At 41.9% G+C, this 25,833-nt stretch overlaps 1 protein-coding gene across 1 annotated transcript in view; it reads left to right on the top strand.

Moving 5' to 3' along the window:
* The window catches only part of LOC139749254 (copper-transporting ATPase 1-like), a 364,429-nt gene that overhangs the window by 73,107 nt on the left and 265,489 nt on the right, over positions 1-25,833 (top strand). The window contains exon 3 of the mRNA XM_071662991.1: positions 5,739-5,880. Within this exon, the coding sequence (XP_071519092.1) occupies positions 5,739-5,880 (142 nt within the window). The remainder of the gene's footprint in view (positions 1-5,738; positions 5,881-25,833) is intronic.

Below are 25,833 nucleotides of genomic sequence, written 5' to 3'. Positions count from 1 at the left end.
ACGTGCCTTGGTTCGATCCAGTGACAGCACGTCGGCCTCAGTATACCACATCGTTCCATTTCACTCTATTCCTTGCCTGCCTTTCATCCTCCTGCATGTTCAGGCCCCGATCACTTAAAATCTTTTTCACTCCATCTTTCCGCCTCCAATTTGGTCTCCCACTTCTCCTTGTTCCCTCCACCTCTGACACTTATATTCTCTTGGTCAATCTTTTCTCACTCATTCTCTCCATGTGACCAAACCATTTCAAAACATCCTCTTCTGCTCTCTCAACCACACTCTTTTTATTACCACACATCTCTCTTACCCTATTATTACTTACTCGATCAAACCACCTCTCACCACATATTGTCCTCAAACATCTCATTTCCAGCACATCCACCCTCCTCCACACAACTCTATCCATAGCCCATGCCTCGCAACCATATATATAATGTTGTTGGAACCACTGTCCCTTCAAACACGCATTTTTGCTTTCTGAGATAATGTTCTCGACTTCCACACATTCTTCAACGCTCCCAGAACTTTCGCCCCCTCCCCCACCCTATGATTCACTTCCGCTTCCATGGTTCCATCCTCTGCCAAATCCAGTCCCAGATATCTAAAACACTTCACTTCCTCCAGTTTTTTCTCCATTCAAACTGACCTCACAGTTGACTTGTCCCTCAACCCTACTGTACCTAATAACCTTGCTCTTATTCACATTTACTCTCAGCTTTCTTCTTTCACACACTTTACCAAACTCAGTCACCAGCTTCTGCAGTTTCTCACATGAATCAGCCACCAGCGCTGTATCATCCGCGAACAACAACTGACTCACTTCCCAAGCTCTTTCATCCACAACAGACTGCATACTTGCCCCTCTTTCCAAAACTCTTGCATTCACCTCCCTAACAACCCCATCCATAAACAAATTAAACAACCATGGAGACATCCCACACCCCAGCCGCAAACCTTGAATATACCTGGTGAAATTTTTATTTTGTCCATGCATCAATGGATGTCTTCCACGTTGAATTCTCTTAGGAATGTAATTTTTAGCTTTACATGTGGTATTGCAGTGGAATTTATTAAAGATTTAATAAAAAAGGGGGGTGACTGTGTTGTTGATTGGTTGGTAAGGATATTCAGTGTATGTATGGATCTTGGTGAAGTGCCTGAGGATTGGCAGAATGCATGCATAGTGCCATTGTACAAAGGCAAAGGGGATAGAGATAAGTGTTCAAATTACAGAGACATAAGTTTGTTTAGTATTCTTAGGAAATTATATGGGAGGGTATTGATTGAGAGGGTAAATGTATGTACTGAGCATCAGATTGGGGAAGAGCAGCGTGGTTTCAGAAGTGGCAGAGGATGTGTGGATCAGATGTTTGCTTTGAAGAATGTATGTGAGAAATACTTAGAAAAACAGGTGGATTTGTATGTAGCATTAATGGATCTGGAGAAGGCAGATGATAGGGTTGACAGAGATGCTTTGTGGAAGGTTTAAAGGGTATATAGTGTGGGGGAGTAAGTTGCTAGAAGCAGTGAAAAGTTTTTGCCAAGGATGTAAGGCATGTATACAAGTAGGAAGAGAAGAAAGTGATTGGTCCTCAGAGAATGTCGGTTTGCAGCAGGGGTGCATGATATCTCCATTGTTGTTTAATTTGTTTGTGGATAGGGTGGTTAGGAAGGTGAATGCAAGAGTTTTGGAGAAAGGGGAAAGTATGGAGTCTGTTGTGGATGAGAGGGCTTGGGAAGTGAGTCAGTTGTTCGCTGATGATACAGTGCTGGTGGCTGATTCGGATGGTAGCGCAAGGAAACAGACGAAAGAATGGCCCAACCCACCCACATACACATGTATGTACATACACGTCCACACACGCAAATATACATACCTATACATCTCAATGTATACATATATATACACACAGACACATACATATATACATGTACATAATTCATACTGTCTCCCTTTTCTCATTCCCATCGCCACCTTGCCACACATGAAATAACAACCCCCTCCCTCCTCATGTGTGCGAGGTAGTGCTAGGAAAAGACAACAAAGGCTACATTCGTTCACACTCAGTCTCTAGCTGTCATGTAATAATGCACCGAAACCACAGCTCCCTTTCCACATCCAGGCCCCACAGAACTTTCCATGGTTTACCCCAGACACTTCACATGCCCTGGCTCAATCCATTGACAGCACGTTGACCCCGGTATACCACATCGTTCCGATTCACTCTATTCCTTGCACGCCTTTCACCCTCCTGTATGTTCAGGCCCCGATCACTCAAAATCTTTTTCACTCCATCTTTCCACCTCCAATTTGGTCTCCCACTTCTCCTCGTTCCCTCCACCTCTGACACTTATATCCTCTTTGCCAATCTTTCCTCACACATTCTCTCCATGTGACCAAACCATTTCAAAACACCCTCTTCTGCTCTCTCAACCACATTCTTTTTATTACCACACATCTCACTTACCCTATTATTACTTACTCAATCAAACCACCTCACACCACACATTGTCCTCAAACATCTCATTTCCAGCACATCCACCCTCCTCTGCACAACTCTATCCATAGCTCACGCCTCGCAACCATACAACATTGTTGGAACCACTATTCCTTCAAACATACCCATTTTTGCTTTCCGAGATAATGTTCTCGACTTCCACATTCTTCAAGGCTCCCAGAATTTTCGCCCTCTCCCCCACCCTATGATTCACTTCTGCTCATGGTTCCATCCGCTGCCAAATCCACTCCCAGATATCTAAAACACTTCACTTCCTCCAGTTTTTCTCCATTCAAACTTACCTCCCAGTTGACTTGACCCTCAACCCTATTATACTTAATAACCTTGCTCTTATTCACATTTACTCTCAACTTTCTTCTTTCACACACTAACCAAACTCAGTCACCAGCTTCTGCAGTTTCTCACATGAATCAGCCACCAGCACTGTATCATCAGTGAACAACAACTGACTCGCTTTCCAAGCTCTCTCATCCACAACAGACTTCATACTTGCCCCTCTTACGAAAACTCTTGCATTCACCTCCCTAAAAACCCCATCCATAAACAAATTAAACAACCATGGAGACATCACACACCCCTGCCGCAAACCTTCATTCACTGAGAACCAATCACTTTCCTCTCTTCCTACACGTACACATGCCTTACATCCTCGATAAAAACTTTTCACTGCTTCTAACAACTTGCCTCCCACACCATATATTCTTAATACCTTCCACAGACATCTCTATCAACTCTATCATATGCCTTCTCCAGATCCATAAATGCTTCATACAAATCCATTTGCTTTTCTAAGTATTTCTCACATACATTCTTCAAAGCAAACACCTGATCCACACATCCTTTACCACTTCTGAAACCACACTGCTCTTCCCCAATCTGATGCTCTGTACATGCCTTCACCCTCTCAATCAATATCCTCTCATATAATTTCCCAGGAATACTCAACAAACTTATACCTATGTAATTTGAGCACTCACCTTTGTCCCCTTTGCCTTTGTACAATGGCACTATGCACGCATTCCGCCAGTCCTCAGGCACCTCACCATGAATCATACATACATTAAATAACCTTCCCAACCAGTAAGTAATGATTCTCTCTCACCCCAACTCTTATTTGCCCTTTTTTTCACCTCTTGCACCTTTCTCTTGACCTCTTGCCTCTTTCTTTTATACATCTCCCAGTCATGTTCCATACTCAGAGTGTATAATTCCTTATCTCAGGATTTGTTCATATGGTTATTGTTTGGCTATTTGTATTGCAGGTACACCACTGATTTTCCGGCATTCTTGGTTCTAAAGCCTGGCTGGATTAACTATTTGCCGGACCAACTGTGGTCACATAATAGTAATTCATCAATACACCTCATACCCTCTAATTATACATCTCCCATTTGTCTAAAGTATACCACGAACTGCTAGAAATTTAAGTTAAACAAATATGAAATGTTTCAGCACCCTAAGATGTTAAGTCTGTCCTTAGAATGTTTGAATCCTGTGGAGTCTTCTTCATCTTCTGTTGTTAGTGTTTTCCTAGGTATGTATCTTCAGAATGATGCAGTTTCAACTACATTATATACCTGCTCAGGACTGAGGTGCTCATCAGCTACGAGTTTTGCAAATTCGTCCACATACTTGGTAGCTCCTTCATGGTTTGTAGACTGCTTTTCTCTGCACACTTTATTCATGGAAATTCCATGACACTTCTTGAATCTTTGAAGCCATCCTTCACTATAGTCACGCTCATGTTGTGATTTAAATTCTTTATGGAACATCTTGGCCTGGTCCATTATCATGCTACCTGACAAGTCCACTCCATCACTCCAATGCTGCTAAAATCATTCCATCATCACACGATCATGCTCAGTACTCTTACCATCTTTCATAGTTTTTCTAATCATCATTTGCATCTTGGAATCGCTGTCTGCATAGAATTTCAATACTTTCTCCCTTTCCTTCTTTACATTATAAATAGTTGATGACCCAATATTGTAGATGTCACACATCTTACGCACTGAAACACCACTGTCCATTTTTTCAACAGTTCTACTTTATCTTGGATCAGTATGGACTGGTGTGTACGTTTGACACCATGACTGACACTCATATGTCTTAGAAGCCATAGTTAGGGTTGAATATAAGCAAAATAAGGTAGGAATCTCACAGAATTGCAGTATCACCACCAACAAGTGCAGTGTAAAGAATGTGAATTAGCGCACCCTACACACAACTCCGTGTGTGGCCGCCCAGTAAATTAGTCTGGTGGCCGTGGTAATTTCAAGTTCCCTCATGTAATTTTGACCAGATTAAAGGAGGTGCTGAACCATCAGTTGCCGGAAATTCAGTGGTGTACCTGTACTACCCTTTGATCTCCTCATAGGCTCAGTTTTCATTCTGATTTCATTGTTATTACTTTACTAACCACACACTCTGATTCAAACACTACAAAACTACTTTTGCCAAGTGAGGTAGCTTGCATGATACTTTTTATTTCCTTGGTGTTGTATTTGATAGGAAATTTAGAACTGATGTATCTTCCTTTCTGTCTTGAATGTTTCCTGTGATATGTTGGTAAGGAAAGTTTTTCTTAACACATTCACTGAATTTTTATCTCCATAATTGATTTTTCCACGCGAATCCAAATATTTGTAGTGGATTTCATTTTACTTGTCAAAATCCACAATAATGAGGACTTTGCATATGTAAGAAGGGCTTATCTTGCTTCCCCCAGAATTGCTTTAATTATGCATTTATCATATTCAGTGGATTTTTTTGTGGTGGATCTTTTCATTGTTCTGATTGTCAGAACAATTATCATGCACAGTTTTTTCCTGCTCCTATTTTTGATCAGTCATTGCAATCCCTGTTATGTATGGTGAGACTTTGGTAAAACTTCTCACCCTACCATTTTACCTTGCTAACACCATTGTGGCCCATCTTCACAGGATGACGTGTAAGGAGAAGATTATAAGGTATGATTCATGTACAAATTAAGTGTTCCATAGGGAAAATAAAGGAAATGAAACTAAGAATTAGAAGGGAATGCCAATGTTAACATAGTGGCCATTACTTTAGTGGACAAACATGAAGCCCTTGAATTTGATGTGTTAGAAGAGCATTAGGACAGTAACAAGTACAAACCCCCAAACAGCGCAACCTCATTTAATGTAAGGAGAAGAAATGAGGGAGATTATTTGGTTGGTTAATTTCTTTAATTGATAGGCATGACTTGTAATTCCTGCGTGAAGAACATCGAAAGTCACATAGGAAAACAGGATGGTGTACGATTCATAAGGGTCTCTCTTGAAGATAAAGTTGCCATACTCATCATAGATCCCTCTGATACATCAGCAGAAACCATCAGGTAAGATGAATCATTTACACCTTGAAATCAAAACTAATGAAAATATAGTGATATATTACTTTGGAGCTTAATTTTGATTTGCAGTTGGCTTATTTCTAATAAAGATTTGTTATTCATGAGACTTGCAGAAAATTTAATTAACGTTGGTGACTTTGCTTTCAGTTACAGTATCTTTAATGAAAGATACTTTTAGATTGATTTCATGTTTATGAATTGAAAACTTAAAAGCAAAAATACATGAATATTTTATACATAGTCATATCTTGCAGTAGCAAGGCAGCTACAGGAACAGATGAAGAAGAAAAGACCTACTTCTCTTACATATGTTCTCTAGCTGTTATGTGCACTGCACTGATACCAAAGCACCCTGTCCTCTAACAGACCATACTGTTCTTTCTTTGTTTTCCCCTGCTACTTCAATACTTGTATGTGGCATTTATGAATCTCAAGAAAGCATATGATAAGATAAGGTTGATAAGAGATACCTTGTGGAAGGTCTTGCAAATATGTATGGGAAGAAAATGACCAGAAGCAGTGATCAGTTTTTATCAAGGATTTAAAGCAAGTGTGCTTGTAGGTAAGAAGGAGAGTATGTGGTTCCAGGTGAAGGTTGGTCTGTGGCAGGGATGTGTGATGTCACCATGGCTGTTTAATTTGTTTATAGTGGGTGGTGAGGTAGGTAAATGGAAGAGTCTTGGAGAAAGGCCAAGTATGCAGTGTCTAGGGGCTGAGGGGGCCTAGGAAGTGTTTATTGTTTGCTGATTATGCTGCACTGGTGGCAGATTTAACTGAGAAACTACAGAAGTTGGCATCTGTGTTTGGTTTAGTATTTAAGGGGAGGAAGTTGAAAGTGAATGTGAATAAAAGTAGGGTCATTAGATTTAGTGGGGCACAGGAACAATTAAGCTGGATGTGAGTTTAGATGGAGAAAATTTAGAAGTGAAGTGTTTTAGATCTCTTGGAGTGGACATGACAGCAAATGGAAACATGGAAGCACAAGCGAGTCATAGGATGGGCAAGGGGTGAAGGCTCTGGAAAAAAGAGGTAATTATCAGTGTATCTATCTATCCATATCTATGATGCCTGTTTCCACCAGGAACTCCCATCAAGGGGATGGCCACAGCAAAAGCCTCCACTCATCCATTTCCTTACTTGCCTTCCTCACATACACCATTCCATGCATTCTTCTGCCATTTGTCTCTCCAGTACTCTTCCACTCTTTTTCTCCTTGACACAGATGGTGTTCTTCTCACGCTTGCCCTCTTAATTGTACTGTCATACACTATCCTTGTGAATTCCCTGTCTTGCATTCTTTCCACAATCCTAAACTACCTCAAAGTATTACATTTCAACCACCTTGCTGCTCCACAGTTCATTCCCTTTGCATTCCCTTCCATACCAAATCTCTCTTACAGCCCCACATTTCTTTCTTCTTACCATCTCATCATACCACATGCTTCTCTCAAATAGCTCATTTCCATAGCAGTTCATTATCTAGGAGGCTGAAAGTGAGTATGTATGAAGTAGTGCCAACAGTGTATGGATGCAAGGTGTGGGCTATAGATAAGGGTGTGCAGTGGATGGTGGATTTTTTAGAAATTAAATGTTTGAAGACATTATATGATGTGAGGTTGTTTTATCAAGGAAGTGATAAAAGGGTGACAGAGGGGTGTGGTAATAAGAATGTTATTGAGAGAGCTAAGAATTGTGTGCTGAAATGGTTGGACATATGGAGAGAATGAGTGGTGAGAGGTTATCAAAGAGAGTATATGTATCAGAAATGGAGGGGACAAGGAGTGACCAGGGCCTGAACATAAAAAAGAGTGAATGTTATGCTTGAGATAGAATTGGAATGATGAGCTTTACAGAGAAAGGTCTGTGGGCTCTGGTTGTGGACAGGGGGCTGTGGATTAGGTGCATTGCACATGACAGCTAGAGAATGGATGTAAGCAAAAGCAGCCTATCTTTGTCTATTCCTGGCACTATCATGCTAATGGAGAAAATGGCAAACACATACAAAAAAAAATATAATTGGGGTAGAGGAGAAAAAATTCCTCCTCCATATTCCCTGGCTGTCATAGAAGGCAACTAAAGAGGACAAGGGCAGGGGCTGAAAAAAAAATCTTTTTATTTCTGAAGAAAGAACAGAAGGAGCCAAGCATGGAGTGTTCATTCTCCTCGAAGGCTCAGGCTTGTTTGCCGAAATGTGTGTGATATAACCAAGATGAGAAAAGAGGGGAGATAGGTAGCATCTTTGAAGAAAGACACCCTGATGTTCTGACTCTAAGTGAAGTAGACCTAAAAGGTAAAGGGAAACAACGGTTTGAAAATGTCACAGGAGTAAAGATGCATTGGTGAGAGGACAAGAGCCAAGGAAGGAGTAGCACTACTTATGAAGCAGGAGTTGTGGGAGTGTGTGATAGAGTGTGAGGAAGTAGATTCTGGATCGGGCTAAAAATGAAAGAGAATGACAAGATGTGGGTAGTTATTAGTGCTTATTCACCTGGCCATGAGAGGAAAGATGAGAGGCAAGTGTTTTGGGAGCAGGTAGGTAAGTATGTCAGCAGTTTTGATGTAAGAGACTGAATATTAGTGATGGTGATTGAAAATGTAAAGGTGTATAATGTGGTAGTTGGGGGTATAATTTGGAGACGTGGGGTATTCAGTGTTGTGATTGGGAATGGTGAACAGCTGCTGGAGTTGTGTGCTTATTCACCTGGCCATGAGAGAAAAGATGAGAGGCAAGTGTTTTGGGATCAGGTAAGTGAGTATGTCAGCAGTTTTGATGTAAGAGACCGAATATTAGTGATGTTCATTGAAAATGTAAAGGTGTATAATGTGGCAGTTGAGGGTATAATTTGGAGACATGGGTTATTCAGTGTTGTGATTGGAAATGGTGAACAGCTGCTGGAGTTGTGTGCAGAAAAAGGACGGATGATTGAGAATACTTGGTTTTAAAAGAGGGGCATATGCAAGAATACAATGTGATTAGGAGAGGTGGTCATCAAGCATTATTGGATTAAATATTGATTGATAGGCATGTAGAAGAGAAACTTTTGGATGTAAAGGCACTGAGAGGCACAGTTGATATGATGTCTGATCACTGTCTTGTGGAGGCGAGGGTGAAGATGTGTAGAGGTTTTCAGTAAAGGGGAAACAGTGTCAGTGAAGAGAGAGTAAGTGAGCTTGAAAAAGCAAATTCTATGAAGAAACTCCACAACCACAAGGTTTGGGATGTAGAATGGCAGAAGATGAGACTAAATGAAGCACGGGGAATGGGTGTGGATTGGAAGGTATTTAGATAAGCATTGCTGGCATGAGCAAGAGATGCATTTGGCACATGAATGATGGGAGGTGGGCAGATTAAAAAGGGTATTAAGTGGTGGGGTGAAGAAGTAAAGTTGCTATTGAGAGAGAAAAGAGAGGCCTCTGAGGGGATTGTTTGGTTTGTGGGTCTTGATTAAGCCATACATAAATGGTGTTGTTGGGTTCTGTGTTGAAAATTGTTTGATCAAGCCTTCCCTGCCTTTCAGCAAATGATTTATCTCTTTAATCTGTTTTCTTGTTGGATCCCTGTTTAGTTCAAAGTATGTATTAGTATCATGTTGGAGATCACACACTTTTTCTTTATAATCACATTTATTCATAATCACTACAGCATTACTTTTGTCTGCTTTTATTATATGCAGTTTCATCTTTCTTTAATTTTTCTAGAGTCATAACAAACCTAAGTGGGACAGAGTTCTTATTTCCTTTGAAAAGTACTCTATATAATACACCACGGATCATTTCATTGTCTTCTTGATTGTTTTTCCATCTGAAACAAGGATCTTCCAACCTGCACTGGGCTTATCTTCCTCCCATATGAAAACAGTAAACCATTACCTAAGGCACACAAAGTATCACAATCCAATTTTCAACACAGAATAAACCATACATGTATGGCTTATTCAAGACCCACAAACCAAACAGTCCCCTGAGGCCAATTGTAAGCTCTATAGGTTCTGCTACATATAAGTTATTCAAATGGCTAGTGATTTGTGCACTATTTCAGATTCATTCATACAAATCAGTGAGGGTCTGGTTAGAAAGCTGAAATCCCTAAATGTAAAGTATCCTTATAGATTAGTGAGTTTTGGTGTGAAATTGTTGTTTACCAATGTTTCAGTAGATGATGTGTTGACCTTCCTCCCAAACATCTTGGGGAAACAACATCAAGGGCATTTCCAGTCAAAACAGATCCTGAATTTTTAGATGATTGATTGAAAATGATTCAGTACATTGGACAGAAGCAAAGATACCCAATAAATATGCTTAACCAGTGTCAGAATACAGCAAGGAAACGTTTCTGTAGTGGCCAAAATGATAAGCCAGAATGTCAAAGTATCCATAGAACCCTTGTTCTTCCATTCCATGAGAATTTTCTTGAATGTGTTCACATTCCCAAAAGATGTGATGTACAAGTAGTATTCAAACTCAAGAACACCATCAAGAAAGCCCTCATCAAAAATAGCCCATCAAATAGTACAGGTTTTATTTATGAAGTCCCATGTAAAGACTATAACCAATTTCATATTAGACTATTGGGGTAAGATGTGGAGACAGGGATCTCACAACATAAAGTATAGTGTTAGGAAGGCCCAGCAGAGCAGCGGTTTATGCCTATATAAAGCTACCTTCGATCACCATATCAACTGGGAAGGAGCTAAGACCATGGCTAAATTAAATTGTTTCAGTGAAAGAAATGTAATTCAGTCATTTGATATGAGGCACATTTGATCATAATGTAAATATGTCTTTTGGCCATTTTAAATGTGACAAACTGTTAATTGAAATAGTTATTAGGAAGTATTTATTTATTGTATTTATTATACTTAATCGCTGTCTCCTGCGTTAGCAAGGTAGCCCCAGGAAACAGAAGAGGAATGGTCCAACCCACCCACGTACACATGTTTATATATACATAAACACCCATACACGCAGTTATACATACATTAACATTTCAACGTATACATACATATACATACACAGACACATACATATATGCACATGTACATATTCATACTTGCTGCCTTCATCCATTCCCGTCGCCACCCCGCCACACGTGAAATAGCAAGGTAGCGCCAGGAAACATAAGAGGAATGGTCTAACCCACCCACGTACACATGTATATACATAAACGCCCATACACGCACATATACATACATTAACATTTCAATACATACATACATATACATACACAGACATACATACATACACATGTACATATTCATACTTGCTGCCTTCATCCATTCCCGTTGCCACGCCACCACACATGAAATAGCAAAAAAAACAAAAAAACTCCTCCTCCTCTTCCTCCTCCTCCACCTTCAGCAAGGAGTGCCAGGAAAAGACAAAAAAGGCCACACTCAGTCTCTAGCTGTCTTGTGTAATGCACCGAAACCACAGCTCCCTTTCCACATCCAGGCCCCACAAAACTTTCCATGGTGTACCCCAGGCGCTCCACATTCCATGGTTCAGTCCATTGACAGCATGTAGACCCCGGTATACCACATCATTCCAATTCACTCTATTGCTTGCAAACCTTTCACCCTCCTGTATGTTCAGGCCTTGATCGCTCAAAATCTTTTATTAACTCCATCCTTCCACCTCCAATTTTTTCTCCAGCTTCTCCTTCTTCTCTCCACCTCTGACACATATATCCTCTTTGTCAATCTTTCCTCACTCATTCTCTCCATGTGTCCAAACCATTTCAACACACCCTCTTCTACTCTCTCAACCACACTCTTTTTATTACCACACATCTCTCTTACCCTTTCATTACTTACTCGATCAAACCACCTCACACCACATATTGTCCTCAAACATTTCATTTCCAACACATCCATCCTCCTCCGCACAACCCTATCTATAGCCCATGCCTCGCAACCATATAACATTGTTGGAACCACTATTCCTTCAAACATACCCATTTTTGCTCTCCAAGATAATGTTCTTGCCTTCCACTCATTCTTCAATGCTCCCAGAACCTTTGCCCCCTCTTCCACCCTTTGACTCACTTACTTTTCCATGGTTCCATCCGCTGCCAAGTCCACTCCGAGATATCTAAAACACTTCACTTCCTCCAGCTTTTCTCCATTCAAACTTGCCTCCCATTTAACTTGTCCCTCAACCCTTCTGAACCTAATAACCTTGCTCTTATTCACATTTACTCTCAACTTTCTTCTGTTACACACTTTACCAAACTCAGTTACCAAATTCTTCAGTTTCTCACCTGAATCAGCCACCAGCACTGTATCATCAGCAAACAACAACTGACTCACTTCCCAAGCCCTCTCATCCCCCACAGACTGCGTACTTGCCCCTCTCTCCAAAACTCTTGCATTCACCTCCCTAACCACCCCATCCATAAACAAATTAAACAACCGTGGAGACATCACTCACCCCTGCCGCAAACCGGCATTCACTGGGAACCATTCACTTTCCTCTCTTCCTACGAATACACATGCCTTACATCCTTGGTAAGAACTTTTCACTACTTCTAGCACCTTACCTCCCACACCATATACCTTTAAATCCTTCCACAAAGCATCTCAATCAACCCTATTATATGCCTTCTCCAGATCTATAAATGCTACATACAAATCCATGTTTTTCTAAGTATTTCTCACACATATTCTTCAAAACAATCATCTGATCTATGCATCCTCTACCACTTCTAAAACCACACTGCTCTTCCCCAGTCTGATGCTGAATATATCCCTTTACCCTCGCATGTAATTTCCGAGGAATACTCAACAAACATAGGCCTCTGTAATTTGAACACTTACCTTTATCCTCTTTGCCTTTGAACAATGGCACTATGCATGCATTGCGCCAATCCTCAGGCACTTCACCCTGACATACATTGAATATCCTTTCCAACCGATCAGTAACACACACCCCATTTTTTGATAAATTCCACTGCAGTACCATCAAACCCTCCGCCTTGCCGGCTTTCATCTTCTGCAAAGCTTTTGCTACCTCTTCTCTTATTTACTAAACCATTCTCCCTGACTCTCTCACTTCACACACCACCCCACCCAAAACACCCTATATCTGCCACTCTATCATCAAACACATTCAACATACCTTCAAAATACTCACTCCATCTCCTCACTTCATCACTACTTGTTATTACCTCCCCATTTGCCCCTCCACCGATGTTCCCATATGTTCTCTTGTCTCATGCATTTTATTTACCTCCTTCTAAAACATCTTTTTATTCTCCCTAAAATTTAATGATACTCTCTCACCCCAGCTCTCATTTGCCCTCCTTTTCACCTCTTGCACCTTTCTCTTGACCTCCTGCTGCTTTCTTTTATAATCTCTTAGTCATTTGCACTACTTCCCTGCAGAAATTGTCCAAACGCCTCTCTCTTCTCTTTCACTAAGAATCTTACTTCTTCATCCCACCACTCACTACCCAATTCACTCTATTCCTTGCACGCATTTCACCCTCCTGCATGTTCAGGCCCCGATCGCTCAAAATCTTTTTCACTCTATCCTTCCACCTCCAATTTGTTCTCCCACTTCTCCTTGTTCCCTCTACCTCTGACACATATATCCTCGACTAAAACCACCACCTCAACTAAAACATCCCACATCTGCCACTCTATCATCAAACACATTCAACAGACCTTCAAAATACTCACTCCATCTCCTCACATCCCCACTACTACTTGTTATTACCTCCCCATTTACCCTTTCACCAAAGTTTCCATTTTTTCTCTTGTCTTATGCACTTTATTTACCTCCTTCCAAAACATCTTTTTATTTTCCCTAGAAATGTGTATACTTACGTATGTCTCTCTTTTTATGCCAGGTATTCCCAATCACCAATTGGTTTTTCAGCACACAAATCCACAAGCTCTTCGCCATTTCCATTTGCAACACTGGACACCCCATTTTCACCTATTATACCCTCAACTGCTACATTACTCACCTTTGCATTCAAATCACTCATCACTATAACCCAGTCTTGTGCATCAAAGCTGCTAACACACTTACACAGCTGCTCCCAAAACACTTGCTTCTCATGATATTTCTTTTTATGACCAGGTGGGAAGAGATGGGTGATTATTGGTGCATAATCACCCATCTCTTCCCATCCACTTTCAGTTTTACTCGTATTAATCTAGAGTTTACTTTCTTACACTCTATCTCATATTCCCACAACTCCTGCTTCAGGAGGAGTGCTACTCCTTCCTTTGCTCTTGCTCTCTCACGAACCCCTGACTTTACTCCCACATACACATGCACACACATATACATATATACACTTGTACATATTCATACTTGCTTGCCTTTTATCCATTCCTGTTGCTACCTCGCCCCGCCAAAAACAGCATTGCTACCCCCTGCTTCAGTGAGGTAGCACCAGGAAAACAGACAGAAAAGGCCACATTCATTCACACTCAGTCTCTAGTTGTCATGTGTAATGCACTGAAGCCACAACTCCCTATCCACATCCAGGCAGCACAGACCTTTCCATGGCTTACCCCAGACATTTCACGTACATATACATACCTATACATCTTGACGTATACATATATATACACACACAGACATATACATATATACATATGTACATAATTCATACTGTCTGCCTTGATTTATTCCTGTCGCCACCTCGCCAGACATGGAATAACAACCCCCTCCCCCCTCATGCGTGCGAGGTAGGGCTAGAAAACGACAACAAAGGCCCCATTCGTTCACACTCAGTCTCTAGCTGTCATGTAATAATACACCGAAACCACAGCTCCCTTTCCACATCCAGGCCCCACACAACTTTCCATGGTTTACCCCAGACGCTTCACATGTCCTGGTTCAATCCATTGACTGCATGTCGACCCCGGTATACCACATCGTTCCAATTCACTCTATTCCTTGCACGCCTTTCACCCTCCTGCATGTTCAGGCCCTGATTACTCAAAATCTTTTTCACTCCATCTTTCCACCTCCAATTTGGTCTCCCACTTCTCCTCGTTCCCTCCACCTCCGACACATATATCCTCTTGGTAAATCTTTCCTCACTGATTCTCTCCATGTGACCAAACCATTTCAAAACACCCTCTTCTGCTCTCTCAACCACACTCTTTCTATTTCCACACATCTCTCTTACCCTTACGATACTTACTCGATCAAACCACCTCACACCACATATTGTCCTCAAGCATCTCATTTCGAGCACATCCACCCTCCTGCGCACAACTCTATCCATAGCCCACGCCTTGCAACCATACGACATTGTTGGAACCACTATTCCTTCAAACATACCCATTTTTGCTTTCCGAGATAATGTTCTCGACTTCCAAACATTCTTCAAGGCTCCCAGAATTTTCGCCCCCTCCCCCACCTTATGATTCATTTCCGCTTCCATGGTTCCATCCACTGCCAGATCCACACCCAAATATCTAAAACACTTTACTTCCTCCAGTTTTTCTCCATTCAAACTTACCTCCCAGTTGACTTGACCCTCAACCCTACTGTACATAATAACCTTGATCTTATTCACATTTACTCTTAACTTTCTTCTTTCACACACTTTACCAAACTCAGTCACCAGCTTCTGCAGTTTCTCACATGAATCAGCCACCAGCGCTGTATCATCAGCGAACAACAACTGACTCACTTCCCAAGCTCTCTCATCCATAACAGACTGCACACTTGCCCCTCTTTCCAAAACTCTTGCATTCACCTCCCTAAGAACCCCATCCATAAACAAATTGAACAACCATGGAGACATCACACACCCCTGCCACAAAAGTACATATATATATAGTGATGGGTGATTTGAATGCAAAGGTGAGTAATGTGGCAGTTGAGGGAATAATTGGTATACATGGGGTGTTCAGTGTTGTAAATGGAAATGGTGAAGAGCTTGTAGATTTTATGTGCTGAAAAAGGACTGGTGATTGGGAATACCTGGTTTAAAAAGTGAGATATACATAAGTATACATATGTAAGTAGGAGAGATGGCCAGAGAGCGTTATTGGATTATGTGTTAATTGACAGGCGCGCGAAAGAGAGACTTTTGGATGTTAATGTGCTGAGAGGTGCAACTGGAGGGATGTCTGATCATTATCTTGTGGAGGCTAAGGTGAAGATTTGTATGGGTTTTCAGAAAAGAAGAGTGAATGTTGGGGTGAAGAGGGTGGTGAGAGTAAGTGAGCTTGGGAAGGAGACTTGTGTGAGGAAGTACCAGGAGAGACTGAGTACAGAATGGAAAAAGGTGAGAACAATGGAAGTAAGGGGAGTGGGGGAGGAATGGGATGTATTTAGGGAATCAGTGATGAATTGCGCAAAAGATGCTTGTGGCATGAGAAGAGTGGGAGGTGGGTTGATTAGAAAGGGTAGTGAGTGGTGGGATGAAGAAGTAAGATTATTAGTGAAAGAGAAGAGAGAGGCATTTGGACGATTTTTGCAGGGAAAAAATGCAATTGAGTGGGAGATGTATAAAAGAAAGAGACAGGAGGTCAAGAGAAAGGTGCAAGAGGTGAAAAAGAGGGCGAATGAGAGTTGGGCTGAGAGAGTATCATTAAATTTTAGGGAGAATAAAAAGATGTTCTGGAAGGAGGTAAATAAAGTGCGTAACACAAGGGAGCAAATGGGAACTTCAGTGAAGGGCGCAAATGGGGAGGTAGTAACAAGTAGTGGTGATGTGGGAAGGAGATGGAGTGAGTATTTTGAAGGTTTGTTGAATGTGTTTGATGATAGAGTGGCAGATATAGGGTGTTTTGGTTGAGGTGGTGTGCAAAGTGAGAGGGTTAGGGAAAATGATTTGGTAAACAGAGAAGAGCTTTGCGGAAGATGAAAGCCGGCAAGGCAGCAGGTTTGGATGGTATTGCAGTGGAGTTTATTAAAAAAGGGGGTGACTGTATTATTGACTGGTTAGTAAGGTTATTTAATGTATGTATGACTCATGGTGAGGTGCCTGAGGATTGGCAGAATGCGTGCATAGTGCCATTGTACAAAGGCAAAGGGGATAAGACTGAGTGCTCAAATTACAGAGGTATAAGTTTGTTGAGTATTCCTGGTAAATTATATGGGAGGGTATTGATTGAGAGGGTGAAGGCATGTACGGAGCATCAGATTGGGGAAGAGCAGTGTGGTTTCAGATGTGGTAGAGGATGTGTGGATCAGGTGTTTGCTTTGAAGAATGTATGTGAGAAATACTTAGAAAAGCAAATGGATTTGTATGTAGCATTTATGGATCTGGAGAAGGCATATGATAGAGTTGATAGAGATGCTCTGTGGAAGGTATTAAGAATATATGGTGTGGGAGGCAAGTTGTTAGAAGCAGTGAAAAGTTTTTATCGAGGATGTAAGGCATGTGTACGTGTAGGAAGAGAGGAAAGTGATTGGTTCTCAGTGAATGTAGATTTGCGGCAGGGGTGTGTGATGTCTCCATGGTTGTTTAATTTGTTTATGGATGGGGTTGTTAGGGAGGTGAATGCAAGAGTTTTGGAAAGAGGGGCAAGTATGAAGTCTGTTGGGGATGAGAGAGCTTGGGAAGTGAGTCAGTTGTTGTTCGCTGATGATACAGCGCTGGTGGCTGATTCATGTGAGAAACTGCAGAAGCTGGTGACTGAGTCTGGTAAAGTGTGTGAAAGAAGAAAGTTAAGAGTAAATGTGAATAAGAGCAAGGTTATTAGGTACAGTAGGGTTGAGGGTCAATTCAATTGGGAGGTGAGTTTGAATGGAGAAAAACTGGAGGAAGTGAAGTGTTTTAGATATCTGGGAGTGGATCTGGCAGCGGATGGAACCATGGAAGCGGAAGTGGATCATAGGGTGGGGGAGGGGGCGAAAATTCTGGGAGCCTTGAAGAATGTGTGGAAGTTGAGAACATTATCTCGGAAAGCAAAAATGGGTGTTTGATGGAATAGTGGTTCCAACAATGTTGTATGGTTGCGAGGCGTGGGCTATGGATAGAGTTGTGCGCAGGAGGATGGATGTGCTGGAAATGAGATGTTTGAGGACAGTGAGTGGTGTGAGGTGGCTTGATCGAGTAAGTAACGTAAGGGTAAGAGAGATGTGTGGAAATAAAAAGAGCGTGGTTGAGAGAGCAGAAGAGGGTGTTTTGAAATGGTTTGGTCACATGGAGAGAATGAGTGAGGAAAGATTGACCAAGAGGATATATGTGTCGGAGGTGGAGGGAACGAGGAGAAGAGGGAGACCAAATTGGAGGTGGAAAGATGGAGTGAAAAAGATTTTGTGTGATCGGGGCCTGAACATGCAGGAGGGTGAAAGGAGGGCAAAGAATAGAGTGAATTGGAGCGATGTGGTATACCGGGGTTGACGTGCTGTCAGTGGGTTGAATCAAGGCATGTGTATGGGGGTGGGTTGGGCCATTTCTTTCGTCTGTTTCCTTGCGCTACCTCGCAAACGCGGGAGACAGCGACAAAGCAAAAAAAAAAAATATATATATATATATATATATATATATATATATTATCCCTGGGGATAGGGGATTAAGAATACTTCCCACGTATTCCCTGCGTGTCGTAGAAGGCGACTAAAAGGGGAGGGAGCGGGGGCTGGAAATCCTCCCCTCTCGTTTTTTTTTTTTTTTTTTAATTTTCCAAAAAGAAGGAACAGAGGGGGCCAGGTGAGGATATTCCAAAAAAGGCCCAGTCCTCTGTTCCTAACGCTACCTCGCTAACGCGGGAAATGGCAAATAGTTTAAAAGAAAGAAAAGATATATATATATATATATATATATATATATATATATATATATATATATATATATATGTATATATATATATATATATATATATATATATATATTTTTTTTTTCTTTTAAACTATTCGCCATTTCCCGCGTTAGCGAGGTAGCGTTAGGAACAGAGGACTGGGCCTTTTTTGGAATATCCTCACCTGGCCCCCTCTGTTCCTTCTTTTGGAAAATTAAAAAAAAAAATAAAAAAAAAAAACGAGAGGGGAGGATTTCCAGCCCCCCGCTCCCTCCCCTTTTAGTCACCTTCTACGACACGCAGGGAATACGTGGGAATATATATATATATATATATATATATATATATATATTTTTTTTTTTTTTTTTTTTTGATAATTTGTCGCTGTCTCCCGCGTTTGCGAGGTAGCGCAAGGAAACAGACGAAAGAAATGGCCCAACCCCCCCCCCCCATACACATGTACATACACACGTCCACACACGCAAATATACATACCTACACAGCTTTCCATGGTTTACCCCAGACGCTTCACATGCCTTGATTCAATCCACTGACAGCACGTCAACCCCTGTATACCACATCGCTCCAATTCACTCTATTCCTTGCCCTCCTTTCACCCTCCTGCATGTTCAGGCCCCGATCACACAAAATCTTTTTCACTCCATCTTTCCACCTCCAATTTGGTCTCCCTCTTCTCCTCGTTCCCTCCACCTCCGACACATATATCCTCTTGGTCAATCTTTCCTCACTCATTCTCTCCATGTGCCCAAACCATTTCAAAACACCCTCTTCTGCTCTCTCAACCACGCTCTTTTTATTTCCACACATCTCTCTTACCCTTACGTTACTTACTCGATCAAACCACCTCACACCACACATTGTCCTCAAACATCTCATTTCCAGCACATCCATCCTCCTGCGCACATCTCTATCCATAGCCCACGCCTCGCAACCATACAACATTGTTGGAACCACTATTCCTTCAAACATACCCATTTTTGCTTTCCGAGATAATGTTCTCGACTTCCACACATTTTTCAAGGCTCCCAAAATTTTCGCCCCCTCCCCCACCCTATGATCCACTTCCGCTTCCATGGTTCCATCCGCTGACAGATCCACTCCCAGATATCTAAAACACTTCACTTCCTCCAGTTTTTCTCCATTCAAACTCACCTCCCAATTGACTTGACCCTCACCCCTACTGTACCTAATAACCTTGCTCTTATTCACATTTACTCTTAACTTTCTTCTTCCACACACTTTACCAAACTCAGTCACCAGCTTCTGCAGTTTCTCACATGAATCAGCCACCAGCGCTGTATCATCAGCGAACAACAACTGACTCACTTCCCAAGCTCTCTCATCCCCAACAGACTTCATACTTGCCCCTCTTTCCAGGACTCTTGCATTTACCTCCCTAACAACCCCATCCATAAACAAATTAAACAACCATGGAGACATCACACACCCCTGCCGCAAACCTACATTCACTGAGAACCAATCACTTTCCTCTCTTCCTACACGTACACATGCCTTACATCCTCGATAAAAACTTTTCACTGCTTCTAACAACTTGCCTCCCACACCATATATTCTTAATACCTTCCACAGAGCATCTCTATCAACTCTATCATATGCCTTCTCCAGATCCATAAATGCTACATACAAATCCATTTGCTTTTCTAAGTATTTCTCACATACATTCTTCAAAGCAAACACCTGATCCACACATCCTCTACCACTTCTGAAACCGCACTGCTCTTCCCCAATCTGATGCTCTGTACATGCCTTCACCCTCTCAATCAATACCCTCCCATATAATTTACCAGGAATACTCAACAAACTTATACCTCTGTAATTTGAGCACTCACTCTTATCCCCTTTGCCTTTGTACAATGGCACTATGCACGCATTCCGCCAATCCTCAGGCACCTCACCATGAGTCATACATACATTAAATAACCTTACCAACCAGTCAACAATACAGTCACCCCCTTTTTTAATAAATTCCACTGCAATACCATCCAAACCTGCTGCCTTGCCGGCTTTCATCTTCCGCAAAGCTTTTACTACCTCTTCTCTGTTTACCAAATCATTTTCCCTAACCCTCTCACTTTGCACACCACCTCGACCAAAACACCCTATATCTGCCACTCTGTCATCAGACACATTCAACAAACCTTCAAAATACTCATTCCATCTCCTTCTCACATCACCGCTACTTGTTATCACCTCCCCATTTACGCCCTTCACTGAAGTTCCCATTTGCTCCCTTGTCTTACGCACCCTATTTACCTCCTTCCAGAACATCTTTTTATTCTCCCTAAAATTTACTGATAGTCTCTCACCCCAACTCTCATTTGCCCTTTTTTTCACCTCTTGCACCTTTCTCTTGACCTCCTGTCTCTTTCTTTTATACTTCTCCCACTCAATTGCATTTTTTCCCTGCAAAAATCGTCCAAATGCCTCTCTCTTCTCTTTCACTAATACTCTTACTTCTTCATCCCACCACTCACTACCCTTTCTAAACAGCCCACCTCCCACTCTTCTCATGCCACAAGCATCTTTTGCGCAATCCATCACTGATTCCCTAAATACATCCCATTCCTCCCCCACTCCCCTTACTTCCATTGTTCTCACCTTTTTCCATTCTGTACACAGTCTCTCCTGGTACTTCCCCACACAGGTCTCCTTCCCAAGCTCACTTACTCTCACCACCTTCTTCACCCCAACATTCACTCCTCTTTTCTGAAAACCCATACTAATCTTCACCTTAGCCTCCACAAGATAATGATCAGACATCCCTCCAGTTGCACCTCTCAGCACATTAACATCCAAAAGTCTCTCTTTCGCACGCCTGTCAATTAACACGTAATCCAATAACGCTCTCTGGCCATCTCTCCTACTTACATAAGTATACTTATGTATATCTCGCTTTTTAAACCAGGTATTCCCAATCATCAGTCCTTTTTCAGCACATAAATCTACAAGCTCTTCACCATTTCCATTTACAACACTGAACACCCCATGCATACCAATTATTCCCTCAACTGCCACATTACTCACCTTTGCATTCAAATCACCCATCACTATAACCCGGTCTCGTGCATCAAAACCGCTAACACACTCATTCAGCTGCTCCCAAAACACTTGCCTCTCATGATCTTTCTTCTCATGCCCAGGTGCATATGCACCAATAATCACCCACCTCTCTCCATCAACTTTCAATTTTACCCATATTAATCGAGAATTTACTTTCTTACATTCTATCACATACTCCCACAACTCCTGTTTCAGGAGTATTGCTACTCCTTCCCTTGCTCTTGTCCTCTCACTAACCCCTGACTTCACTCCCCAGACATTTCCAAACCACTCTTCCCCTTTACCCTTGAGCTTCGTTTCACTCAGAGCCAAAACATCCAGGTTCCTTTCCTCAAACATACTACCTATCTCTCCTTTTTTCACATCTTGGTTACATCCACACACATTTAGGCACCCCACTCTGAGCCTTCGAGGAGGATGATCACTCCCCGCGCGACTATATATTTTTTTTTTTTTTTTTTTTGCCGCTGTCTCCCGCGTTTGCGAGGTAGCGCAAGGAAAACAGACGAATGAAATGGCCCAACCCACCCCCATACACAATGTATATACATACGTCCACACACTTAAATATACATACCTACACAGCTTTCCATGGTTTACCCCAGACGCTTCACATGCCCTGATTCAATCCACTGACAGCACGTCAACCCCAGTATACCACATCGCTCCAATTCACTCTATTCCTTGCCCTCCTTTCACCCTCTTGCATGTTCAGGCCCCGATCACACAAAATCTTTTTCACTCCATCTTTCCACCTCCAAATTGGTCTCCCTCTTCTCCTCGTTCCCTCCACCTCCTACACATATATCCTCTTGGTCAATCTTTCCTCACTCATTCTCTCCATGTGCCCAAACCATTTCAAAACACCCTCTTCTGCTCTCTCAACCACGCTCTTTTTATTTCCACACATCTCTCTTACCCTTACGTTACTTACTCGATCAAGCCACCTCACACCACACATTGTCCTCAAACATCTCATTTCCAATACATCCATCCTCCTGCGAACCACTCTATCCATTGCCCACGCCTCGCGACCATACAACATTGTTGGAACCACTATTCCTTCAAACATACCCATTTTTGCTTTCCGAGATAATGTTCTCGACTTCCACACATTCTTCAAGGCTCCCAGAATTTTCGCCCCCTCCCCCATCCTATGATCCACTTCCGCTTCCATGGTTCCATCCGCTGCCAGATCCACTCCCAGATAACTAAAACACTTTACTTCCTCCAGTTTTTCTCCATTCAAACTCACCTCCCAATTGACTTGACCCTCAACCCTACTGTACCTAATAACCTTGCTCTTATTCACATTTACTCTTAACTTTCTTCTTTCACACACTTTACCAAACTCAGTCACCAGCTTCTGCAGTTTCTCACATGAATCAGCCACCAGCGCTGTATCATCAGCGAACAACAACTGACTCACTTCCCAAGCTCTCTCATCCCCAACAGACTTCATACTTGCCCCTCTTTCCAAAACTCTTGCATTCACCTCCCTAATAACCCCATCCATAAACAAATTAAACAACCATGGAGACATCACACACCCCTGCCGCAAACCTACATTCACTGAAAACCAATCACTTTCCTCTCTTCCTACACGTACACATGCCTTACATCCTCGATAAAAACTTTTCACTGCTTCTAACAACTTGCCTCCCACACCATATATTCTTAATACCTTCCACAGAGCATCTCTATCAACTCTATCATATGCCTTCTCCAGATCCATAAATGCTACATACAAATCCATTTGCTTTTCTAAGTATTTCTCACATACATTCTTCAAAGCAAACACCTGATCCACACATCCTCTACCACTTCTGAAACCACACTGCTCTTCCCCAATCTGATGCTCTGTACATGCCTTCACCCTCTCAATCAATACCCTCCCATATAATTTACCAGGAATACTCAACAAACTTATACCTCTGTAATTTGAGCACTCACTCTTATCCCCTTTGCCTTTGTACAATGGCACTATGCACGCATTCCGCCAATCCTCAGGCACCTCACCATGAGTCATACATACATTAAATAACCTTACCAACCAGTCAACAATACAGTCACCCCCTTTTTTAATAAATTCCACTGCAATACCATCCAAACCTGCTGCCTTGCCGGCTTTCATCTTCCGCAAAGCTTTTACTACCTCTTCTCTGTTTACCAAATCATTTTCCCTAACCCTCTCACTTTGCACACCACCTCGACCAAAACACCCTACATCTGCCACTCTATCATCAAACACATTCAACAAACCTTCAAAATACTCACTCCATCTCCTTCTCACATCACCACTACTTGTTATCACCTCCCCATTTGCGCCCTTCACTGAAGTTCCCATTTGCTCCCTTGTCTTACGCACTTTATTTACCTCCTTCCAGAACATCTTTTTATTCTCCCTAAAATTTAATGATACTGTCTCACCCCAACTCTCATTTGCCCTTTTTTTCACCTCTTGCACCTTTCTCTTGACCTCCTGTCTCTTTCCTTTATACATCTCCCACTCAATTGCATTTTTTCCCTGCAAAAATCGTCCAAATGCCTCTCTCTTCTCTTTCACTAATACTCTTACTTCTTCATCCCATCACTCATATATATATATTCCATATTTCCATACTATTCGCCATTTCCCACGATAGCGAGGTAGCACTAAGAACAGAGGACTGGGCCTTTGAGGGAATATATATATATATATATATATATATATATATATATATATATATATATATATATATATATATATATATTGGGAGGTGAGTTTGAATGGAGAAAAACTGGAGGAAGTGAAGTGTTTTAGATATCTGGGAGTGGATCTGGCAGCGGATGGAAACATGGAAGCGGAAGTGGATCATAGGGTGGGGGAGGGGGGCGAAAATTCTGGGGGCCTTGAAGAATGTGTGGAAGTCGAGAACATTATCTCGGAAAGCAAAAATGGGTATGTTTGAAGGAATAGTGGTTCCAGCAATGTTGTATGGTTGCGAGGCGTGGGCTATGGATAGAGTTGTGCGCAGGAGGATGGATGTGCTGGAAATGAGATGTTTGAGGACAATGTGTGGTGTGAGGTGGTTTGATCGAGTGAGTAACGTAAGGGTAAGAGAGATGTGTGGAAATAAAAAGAGCGTGGTTGAGAGAGCAGAAGAGGGTGTTTTGAAGTGGTTTGGGCACATGGAGAGAATGAGTGAGGAAAGATTGACCAAGAGGATATATGTGTCGGAGGTGGAGGGAACAAGGAGAAGAGGGAGACCAAATTGGAGGTGGAAAGATGGAGTGAAAAAGATTTTGTGTGATCGGGGCCTGAACATGCAGGAGGGTGAAAGGAGGGCAAGGAATAGAGTGAATTGGAGCGATGTGGTATACCAGGGTTGACGTGCTGTCAGTGGATTTGAATCAAGGCATGTGAAGCGTCTGGGGTAAACCATGGAAAGCTGTGTAGGTATGTATATTTGCGTGTGTGGACGTATGTATATACATGTGTATGGGGGGGGGGGTTGGGCCATTTCTTTCGTCTGTTTCCTTGCGCTACCTCGCAAACGCGGGAGACAGCGACAAAGTATAATAAAAAAATAAAATAATATATATAATTTCATACAAAGGCAAAGGCAAAGGGGATAAGAGTGAGTGCTCAAATTACAGAGGTATAAGTTTGTTGAGTATTCCTGGTAAATTATATGGGAGGGTATTGATTGAGAGGGTGAAGGCATGTACAGAGCATCAGATTGGGGAAGAGCAGTGTGGTTTCAGAAGTGGTAGAGGATGTGTGGATCAGGTGTTTGCTTTGAAGAATGTATGTGAGAAATACTTAGAAAAGCAAATGGATTTGTATGTAGCATTTATGGATCTGGAGAAGGCATATGATAGAGTTGATAGAGATGCTCTGTGGAAGGTATTAAGAATATATGGTGTGGGAGGCAAGTTGTTAGAAGCAGTGAAAAGTTATTATCGAGGATGTAAGGCATGTGTACGTGTAGGATGAGAGGAAAGTGATTGGTTCTCAGTGAATGTAGGTTTGCGGCAGGGGTGTGTGATGTCTCCATGGTTGTTTAATTTGTTTATGGATGGGGTTGTTAGGGAGGTAAATGCAAGAGTTTTGGAAAGAGGGGCAAGTATG

This window comes from Panulirus ornatus, chromosome 6 (genome assembly GCF_036320965.1).
Source record: "Panulirus ornatus isolate Po-2019 chromosome 6, ASM3632096v1, whole genome shotgun sequence".
In the NCBI taxonomy this organism is placed as follows: domain Eukaryota; kingdom Metazoa; phylum Arthropoda; class Malacostraca; order Decapoda; family Palinuridae; genus Panulirus; species Panulirus ornatus.
This window is presented reverse-complemented; position numbering and strand designations above follow the sequence as displayed.